The 10012-nt window shown below is 48.5% G+C and overlaps 1 protein-coding gene across 1 annotated transcript; it reads left to right on the top strand.

Annotated features, from left to right (window-relative positions):
- Positions 1 to 725: 725 nt before the first annotated feature.
- LOC123182040 (SAC3 family protein C) lies at positions 726 to 9772 on the top strand. The gene is made up of 8 exons (XM_044594494.1): positions 726 to 1008; positions 1967 to 2067; positions 3733 to 3954; positions 4527 to 4748; positions 4856 to 4941; positions 5171 to 5267; positions 9237 to 9329; positions 9461 to 9772. The coding sequence occupies exons 1-8, from the start codon at positions 813 to 815 to the stop codon at positions 9614 to 9616; spliced, it is 1173 nt and encodes a 390-aa protein (XP_044450429.1). The 5' UTR covers positions 726 to 812; the 3' UTR covers positions 9617 to 9772.
- Positions 9773 to 10012: the final 240 nt, after the last annotated feature.

The following is a 10012-nucleotide window of genomic DNA, read 5'->3' as shown; positions in this document are numbered from 1 at the left end:
GCTGCTAATTACTACCAACAATGTCGTTCAGGCTTGCTATTAGTAGCGTAGTAGCAACAAGCTCACACAAAAATTTGTACAGATGCATCAAGCACCGATGGATTTTTTACCTGAGCGACAACGGCTGCCGATGTGGTTTTGCTGGAGCCTCCCTTGCCGAGGAAAGTCACCAGCTTCACGGAGTGCCGGCGCAGGCGGACCAGACGCCACCTACGGCAGGTAGTGGCAGCTGCAACGACGAGGATTTTCCTCGCCGAAACGAGCAACGACGGCGCCATCCGCCTATTCCGCAGCTCCAAGCTGCAGCGGAGCTACCGGGCCGCCGAGATGCAGAGGAGCTACAGCGCCTCCGACCTGCAGGAGCCAGCCCGCGTCTCCGAGTTTAACGGTGGCCCCTGCCGCCGAGCTGCAGCGGTAGCCGCCGCCAAGATGGGGTCCAAGGTGTCCTCGTCGGCCTCCTCCAGGATCTCACTTCAGTACATGTACAGTGGGGAGAGAGAGGAACGGGAGAAAGGGGATGAACTGGGGAGATGGACTCTTCAGTGGAAGCAAAGAGGGAAGGAGACTAGGACATAATTGCAATTTGCCACAAGGGCAGTCGGGTCATTTCGCATGGTGAAAATTGGGATAAAAACTGAGAAATGATTACAGTAATTAAAAAGGGCATATTATCTACTGGGAAAAGAAAAGCAGGGCAAATCATCCAACCGAAGGTAAAGAGGGGCAAATTATCTACTGCCCAAGTAAAGAGGGGCATATTATCCAATCTCCCCCCCGAGGTCGCGGCACGGGGCGAAGCTCCTCAACCGAGCATGGACCGCCGCGACGGGGCGGGCAATCGGGGCCGGAGCTACGCGCGCGGCAACGCCCGCGGCCGAGGATGGCGGGGCCGGTGTGAAGACCGCGGCCGCCCCTCCACACAACCTCCTCCCTCCACCGCCTCTGCCGCCGCGGTCATCCCCAGCGACGCCCCGCCGGTCGTGGGCACCTGTCCCGACATGTGCCCGGGTAACATCCTTGGTCCAATTCCTCTCAGCCTGCACGGAGATGTTGACCTGTTCGGAGAACCGAAGCTCCCCACCGGGTTCCCTTGAGAGTCGCGCAGGCAAAGCTCCGCCCGGCTCCTTTGCCCTCCTCCTCCGGCGGTGCTGCCGTCGCGAGCGTGCCTGGGAAAGGATGCCAGGTTCCCGCTCTGTGCAGTAGGTCTAGGATTAAGTGTAGGGCCAGGTCTAGACTTCCCTCCGTGGGATATGGCGTGATGCCGAGTAGAAGCACTGCATCGGCGCTTACGAGCGGTGCCGGACGCCGTTCAACTTCGCTTTCCGGCCGCTCTCCGTGGTGGAGAGAAGCTGCGGGAGGCGGATCTGACTCCAGCTTCTTCAATAAGCTCGATCTAGTCCTGTTTTCTTGTTGCTGTCGTGGTGATGGGAACGGAAAGAGGACGAGGTGGGGATCAAGATTCTCCCAATTGGGCTGGTGCATATTCTCATCGGTGGGGTGGAGCTACGGCGCGCACTGTTGCCGCCGGTCTCTGCCGCCTCTCCGGTGACCTTTCTGGCCGAATGGCGTCCCCGTGAAGCCATGGCGTCTGTGCTGGCTTCGTTTCTTCCTCCAGGCTTGATGCCATTAGGGAGGCAGCTATTCAGCTTCGGTATGGAGTCTTCCTCTTCCGTCTTCGGCCGGAGATGGAGTGGTGGCGGTCCAGTGATCCCAAGTGGTCTTGTCCCCGGTGATGGCCGGACTGGATCTGTGCTGGAGCTGACATTTGGACCCAATTGTAATCTTGATTCTCTGGATAGGGTCCTCCTTGCAAGTTTCGGGACTATGCTGTAGTTTTATTTTCCTTTGAGTCCTGGTCTGAGCTTTGTACTGCAGCTGCTGGAAATTAAGGAAAGCTCCGGGTCCTTCTGGACCCGACCACTGTTCCCCAAAAAAAAACTCATTGTTGTTAATGTTTCTGTTGCAGCTACGGAGAGAGCGCAGAGGGAGCGGCTCCGGGATCTGGCTGTGTTTGAGCGTGTGTGCAGCGACCCCATGCGCACGTCCCGTTCCCTCGCCGTCAAGAAGGTGAGCCGTCCATGATCTCCAATTATCCATATACGCGTGGAGGTTATTCCTGATTTATACATGCTGTTGGTTCAGCCTGATATCGCGGACCTTAAAAGTGCGTTTACAGTTCGCAGCAATGCCTCGGATACGGGCTGAAAACAGCCGCGGCAGAACAGAAACTTCAAAATGAACCTGTAAATTTTGAAATCAAAACTTCGCGCGAGAAATCGAACTACTCCAGTAGAACTACTAGCGTTCATAGTTACTTGATCATCATACAGAAGTCATACATAGTCGATTTTTTACAAACTAGATCGGAGGAGCAACGGCCACCCTAACCCTAATGCCGAAATTTGGCTTACCGGAGCCATCTGGGTGCGGCGGCAACGCTGCGGCGGCGGAGGAGCTCAATCCTCGCTGGAGCCGAGATCGATGTAGATGTCGTCGTGCGCCTTGGCTTCGCGTCGCCATACCGCCAAGTTGTCCTCGAACTCCTGCGCCTTCGCGAGCCCCTGCTCGAGGAGGACTTTGTTGAGGTCGGCGTCCCGTCGACGGCGCAGCTCTGCCTCCTCCTCCTCCCGCGCACTGCGCGCGAGGATGGCGGCCTTGAAGGCGTCCGCCTCCGCCGGGGAGAGGAAATCCTCCGGCCCGACGACGCCACCGCCCCTCCGCTCCGGCTCCAGCTCCGGCTCCCTCTTCACCGTGCGGAGCGGCGTGAGCTCCTCCGGCTCTTTTTTCACCGGCGTGAGCGCCGTACGGGAGCTCGACGCACCGGCGGAGGAGCTGCGCGCGCTAGAGGACAGCAGCGCCTGCCTGCGGTCGTCGGCGGCGGCTGAAGGCCTCGGTTGAGGTACCTCCGGGCGCTCCGTTTCCTTGCGGCGTCGGCGGCGATGCACTGCTTCCGCTCGGGGTCGTCACCACCGCCGGCGCCGCAGCCCGAGGACCGCATCCCGCGCCACATGGTGGAGTTGGGCGGCGGATTGGAGTCGCAGGCGGCGAGAAATCGAGAGGGGAGAGGAGGGATTGCGGCGGCGCAGGGATAGGCTTCGGCCCTGTATATCGGCCGCGAACCCTTAGTTATACTGCGTGAGGGGGGCGGTTTCCGGGCCACCGTAAAAGATTTACGGGCCGGGGCGACTATGCAGGCTATGGTCTGGCCCAAAAAAGGGGCCAAACCCGTATAGTCGCCGGAATTTTACGGGCCGTGCGGTTTTAAGGGGTCTGCTAGAGATGCTCTTAGCCTGGCATGAAGTTTTGCTTAACTGAAAATCAGCGTTGGCAATGATAGGCTGCAGGTGAACAGTGGACTCTATGTTAGTTGTGTAAATTTCTGCGCACGCCTGACCCGCATTCCTTTTGTCCAACCACTGCTGGAATACACACAGGCTGAATTTGCGATCTTCCTGAGATTGTGCCTGTAACACAGTTGACTTGTACTCCCTCTGTGAAGAAATATAAGAGCGTTTAGTTCTTTACGGAGGGAGTATTGTTGAGGAAGTGCATATTACAACCCTGAACTCAATGCTGAGTTTAAGTTACAACCCCAAATTTCAAGGCTGGTTATCTTGCTTTTTTCTGTTTTCTGGATGACTTTGTTGATTATATGTAAAGAGGTTATTAATAAAAAAAACTAGCAGGAGTCTGTGATTTTTAATCCCCTTCTAACCCTTGGTTTCCTGCTAGTTTTGCAGAACTATCTCGTCTACCGGCATACAGGCATCAGATATACGCCCTCTTCCAGTCTTACGAGAAACGATGGATTATCTTTGGCATTTACTAAATTCTTCAGAGTACCCATTTGAGATCGTTCATGATTTCATATTTGATAGAACAAGGTCTGTGAGACAAGATCTTAGTATACAGAATTTGGTGAATGATCAAGCTATTGGCATATATGAGGATGTGGTACAGTCCAATCTCGATTCCTTCCTCACATCTTTATCTTGTTACTTTTACCAGTTTTCATGGTACTTCGGCACAAGATTTTGATTAGTTTAGGTTATTATTCCTAGAAGCTGATTTTGGTGTGGTAAGGTGGAACTAGTTTTTGCTTTGTGTGATCTTTCTTAAATTAGATGTTCAGTGCTTACAGAGCAACCATCTTTTCTTCCGTCTAAAATGTTAGCCTTGTTTACCAAGACTTTCATATGCAAAGGAATCAGATAGAGTACATTATCCAGCCAAATGATTGTTTAGATTCTCTTTATTTTCCAGAGTTGTTTTGAAAAATATATGTTCCTTCTCCAACTATGCTTTTTTTTAGGGATTCTCCAACTATGCTTAGATTAGTTCTCATGCATTTTCTTCATTTGCCTTAGCAATGAAGTGTTTTTTTTTTGTACTTTAGATGGTACTATCTTTCATAGCTATATTTCCTGGCATCAGTTCTGTTTCCAGCCGGAGGAATATAGTTGCCTGAATTGTAGACGATAGTATTCTGCTCACAGCATTTATCTAATGCTTGCCCACTTCTGCAGATAAAGTTTCATATTCTGTCCCATCAAAGACTTGCGAGGTCTTGCCAGGATTCTGATGCATCTTCCTTGTGTTACCTGAACACGGAACAAATGATGAAATGCCTTCTTTCTCTGTTTGATATGTATCATACAATTCATAAAATCAATTCCCAAAGCAATAAAGAGGCTGAGTATTATTCCTTCTTTGTGCTTCTACATATGGGTTGCAAGATACCTAAAATGGTATATTTTTCGTTCTTATGCCCGCTAGATATCTGATTTGTGTTATTCGCCTATGCATGATCGTTACGCTTTCTGTTACCCTAGCCTAATTTTCTATTTATCTCCAGGCAAACTCACTCTCTTTTTGGTACAGCCAATTACCAGCTTCAATAGTACGATCAAAGGAAATGATATTTGCTAGAACTATATTGAGGTAACTTACACATGTTATGTCTCATTGTGTATGACCTTTTTTGTGCATGCTCCCATATCTGTTCGTGTAACTCAGTTCAGTATCTTCATGGCTTTCTTTTCCTTTTCAATCTCCATTATATGATTGTGGACATCTAACAAGTGCCAATTTCACATTCACAACTAACTTCTTTCATGTCCCTTTTGTAAATAACTGAAATGATGCATATCTCTTTTGTTCCTTTCTGTAGATGCTACCACCTTGGGAATTTCAAGCGTTTCTTTTGCATGATAGCAGATGAAGCAACCGAGCTTCAGTTGTGTTTGGTAGAACCTTTCCTCAATGAGGTAAGTCCAGAGGAATCCTTATTCTTTCCCATCTGTATTGACTTCTGGGCCCGTTTTATTTATGCAGCATTCATTTCTAACTTTTAGAAGCATGTTTACTTACTAAGATTTGCATTGCTGTGGCTTTTGGTGCCTATTTACATTTCTGTTTTCATCCTTTCAGCAAGGAAAAAAACAATACATTAAGTTTGTCGTTGTGTCATTGGGAAAGGCATATCAACATGCAAGGCAGTGTTTGAGTTTAAGTTTTAGGTACTTGTGCATTTTGTAAATTTTTCGTGAATGTGCACCATGTTTCAAAAAAAATAAAATCACGCAGGGGTGGGGTGTGGGAGATTTCCTCACCTGAATTGTATTCGTTTGCCTATAAGGCTTTGCAACCTATTTACAAGATAGGTTCAAGTGACCAAGAAACGCGCGTGTCAGGACTGGACCTGCTACTCACTGAATTTAACAGGATCTTACGTGGAATTCAGAGCAAATCGGCTCAATTGCTAGGATTTATATTGAGAAAGGGGAAGTCACTGTAGCACGCCTCTGGCGGCTAGAGTTTATGACCCAATTTACGTAAGCATAGTCTGAATGGAGGGGAAGATGAGGATTTATATAGCCATTACAACCAAGAGCAGGTGATAAAGCGTGCCGGACGTTGAACAGCAACGTGGAAGCTTCAGGAGATGCCCGATGCAGGATCGACGGTCGAGAGTGACACCAGTTGGCGAACCGGTATCTTCTGAAGAGAGCCACTGGTTGGTAGATCAATGACAGAAGAGACATCCGAAATGCAGAAACAGGGGAAGTGTCACATTTCTTCAGTAGCTAGAGCCTGACAATACCCCCCAAATGAGACTGAGCTTGTCCTCAAGCTTGAAAAGAGGGAATACTTTCTGGATAAAAGCTGAATCCTCCTAGGTAGCTGCCTCCACTGGCATATTCACCCACTTGATCAGCCAACGCACCACAGGAATACTGAATTAATTTCCTCTCTAGAACTGCTTCAGGCTCCATTTTGATAAGTCCATTCTCATCAACCAATGGTAGATGTTTAGTTAGAATGACATGAGGTCCTATATGCTTCTTGAGCTGACTGACATGAAAGGTGTGATGAAGCTGACACCCTTCAGGGAGCAAGAGCTTGTAAGAGGTGTTGCCAACTTTCTCAGGACCGTAGAATTTAGAATGTAGCTTGAGCTTTCAACATGTTCTCGATCACTCCTAGTGCTAGTTCATTGTTTTGGAGCAAATTGTCACTGTCTGCACATATGGAGTCAGGGAGGGCCGACTCTGCAATCGTTGGTGGAGGGAATCCATATAGGGCTTGGAATGGTGTCATTTGCAGTGATGCGTGAAAACTATTATTGTACCACCACTCAGCTAGAGCAAGACAGCTGTGCCATTTCTTTGGTTGTTGGAAGCACATGCACCTTAAATAACTCTCCAAACATTGATTGACTCTTTCAGTTTGGCCATCAGACTGGGGGTGGTAGTTGGTACTTAAGTGCAGCTTGATCTTGAGGGGTTTGAATAGTTGGTGCCACAGCTTGCTTGTAAAAATTCAGACACCGCAGCCGGATCCAACTGTCCCCCGCCACTGCCTAGCCAGATCTAGGCCAGACGCTTGCGCCCCGCACCATCACTGGCCGAGCCCGGCACCACTGCCTGCTCCATGTAGCAGCCAGCAGCGGCAAGCACCTCGTCGCCGTAGAGGGACGACCATGCCGCAGGGGCGCAGCGTCATCACATCGTCCAACTGTTGCGCACAACACACCGTTGCAAGTGCCGGAAGCTGCCAAGGTCGCGTGCCGTGCTGCGAGAGCCTGCCAAGTTGGACAATCGCCGCCCTCCACCGCGAGATATGTGCGCTACAGAGCACCCCACGCATGAAGAAGCTAGTCCCGCTGCCGCCAGCCGCTAGCGGGTTTCGCCCAGCGGTGGCGAGGGAAGGAGGGGGGCGACAATGGCGGTGGGTAGGTGGATCCAAAGTCAACTAGAGGAAATAGCAAAGGCTAGTTCTTCCCAATCCCTAGAGCGATTGAGGCCTTGAGAGGTAGTCTTCTCCAATCCCTAGGGGACGAGGCCTTGATGTCCACTTGGGTATCTTCTCCTAGGAGGTCTTGATCTCCAAGAGGAGTAATAGATGAGCAAAGCTCTCTCAAGATCTAATAATATGCTTTGCTAACCCTACTAGAGAGTAGGGGCCGTCTATTTATAGTCTAGGACGAGATAGAGGGGTAAGAAAGGGATACATGGCCACTTGGGCCGAATTGCACGCAGGCAAGGCCGGACAATCCGGGTAGGTACCTGGATGATCCGGGTAGTTACCCGGATTATCCGGCAGGGTTGTTGCCTCAGACGGGAGGCCGGACGTTCGGGACGTTGTCTGGATGTCCGGGCAGGTTCCCAGATGATCCGGCTTCGGGCTCGGCCTTCAGGTGCCTCCGGCTAGTGTAGCCGGATCATCCAGACAGGAGTCCGGACATCCAGGCATGTGCAGGATTTACCCTAACTTGTTCTTCTTCTTCGCGTTCCGCTTCCGTCAATGCTTGCCCTTGGTCCATAGCTTCTCCATGGCTGTTTCCTTGGTACCTGAGCATGCAAAGTGTTTCTGCTTGAGGTAGTAGCCACATCCCAAGTGCATCGAAGTGGAAATCACTAAGGAGAGAACTCACCTCATTCTTGATAGCTCTTGCACGTGCTCTTGTCATTGGTCCACTTGGTGCTTGGAGAGTTGGTGTAGTGTCCATGGGGCTGACCGTAGGGTGCTCCGCATGAGTAGGTTCCCACCGGAGCCGCCTTGGGAGATAATGCAGGGGTTCTCCCCAAACTTTCATGGGGGAGACTTGTATGAGATGAGATCGTGAAATCAACCTAGAAAAATAATCATATTTAGACATTTCAAAAGAAATCTGAAATTATTTGACAACGTCCATGTGGGGTATGTTTAAAGCTTCGGAAAAAATCAGCTCAAAACTCAATGTACATTTTTTTTAGAAAAGGGGGACATCCCCGGCCTCTGCATCAGAGTGATGCATAGGGCCACCTTTATTAGCAAGCAAATAGGTTCAACAATAGTCTTAAAGTCTCAAACAAAAGCTGCTCACAAAGAGCTAAGGAACAAAAATAAAAGCCACAACCGGCTGGCAAAAGAGAGATAGGAAAACTAATTGCCTATCCTATTACATGACCGCCATCCAAACCGGCTGAAAATATCCCGTGCTACCATCTCCCATTGGATAGATCCAGTAACCAAACGCTCCCTGGCCTCCGTCGGAGTGAGTAACGACCACATAGGGATCAACGCAGTGGTTCGGAAGATAACCTGCAAACTCAATGTACATTTTAGAGATTCAAAAAAGACAAATTCGAATGTGAATAGTAGCAGCTTTGGGTGAATAGTACTTTGACACTATTCACATCCGATTTTGTCTTTTTTATTTCTATTAATGTAAGTTGAATCAGGAGCTACAAACTTCTTAAGGTTGTACATCAAACATTGATGTGTGTCTACAAAAAATTTGAGAATGTTTGGACATGTATTTTTTTTTTCAAAAGAAAAATCGATCTCATAGATCTCACCTAATGTGAAATCTCACACAAGTCTCCCCCAAACTTTCCTGAAAGCTCATGATTGATAAGTGATGATTTATTAGTGTGCACCATGTTAAAATTCTGGATCTGTAGAAAAATGGTGCGGGTTTACTTGGTCATACTTTTGCATGATTGTTTGTATGTGCTGATGTTATAGCATGATGTGTGTTTCTGCAATTAGATGTTTCTAATTAAGGAAAAGCAAATGTACATGGGTGCACCACCTCCATATTGCCTTGTTTATCGATTTGTTTATATATGATATTCCTTGTGTATAAAACGGAAATGGGTGCTGCATATTGCCTTGTTCACAAGCCGACATATTGGTACATGCCTGGTTGTGACATATCAACTTCTATTTATCCTGGTTTGCTGCTGAAGGTCCGTGCTAGAGCATTAATGTACCTCAACCATAGCGGCTACAAACTTCAGCACCATCCTTTGACACATCTGTCAGATATCCTGATGATCGAGGTATTAAGCTGGAATATCCAATTTCTTACTGTAGCTGAATTTTTTTTATGCCGTGCAGCTGAACATTTAGCAAAACATTAAAGATGTACTCCTACCATGAACTCACATTGAAACTTATTGCCTTCCTTTAGGAGTTGGAGCTGGAAGATCTCTGTAGAATATGTGGGCTTGAAATTAGCAGAAGCGGGGATACTAAAGCATTTGCTCCCAAACAAACAACCTTCAGCCTACCAACGCCATTATCTAAAAGTAGTGGCATTTACATCTCAAGGGAGATCAAAAGATGATAAGAGCATTATGTATGTTTAGTAGAGTGCACAGCGGATATACAATGCATGGGGCACTTGTTCTGCTGTAATTCTGCTGCGTGTAAAAGTTTGTAACAAGAACACGAAAGGCAATTAATACAAGAGAAATCGAGGCTAATAATTGTTCTGCTGTAATTATGCTGCGTGTAAAAGTTTTTATGATTTTTCTGTTCTCTGGGAGCAGATGAGCCCGGGTTAAGATGTTTGTTGGCCTTCGGGCATGTATCATGTGCGGTGGGAAGAAAGAAATACCAAAGGGGGCCACCCAGGTGGGTGTGATGTGCGGTGGGAAGAAAGAAATACCAAAGGGGGCCACCCAGGTGGGTGTGATGTGCGGTGGGAAGAAAGAAATACCAAAGGGGGCCACCCAGGTGG

The sequence above is a fragment of the Triticum aestivum genome, chromosome 1D (genome assembly GCF_018294505.1).
Source record: "Triticum aestivum cultivar Chinese Spring chromosome 1D, IWGSC CS RefSeq v2.1, whole genome shotgun sequence".
NCBI lineage: Eukaryota > Viridiplantae > Streptophyta > Magnoliopsida > Poales > Poaceae > Triticum > Triticum aestivum.
The sequence above is the reverse complement of the archived record's forward strand: the minus strand, read 5'-3'. Positions and strand labels throughout refer to the sequence as shown.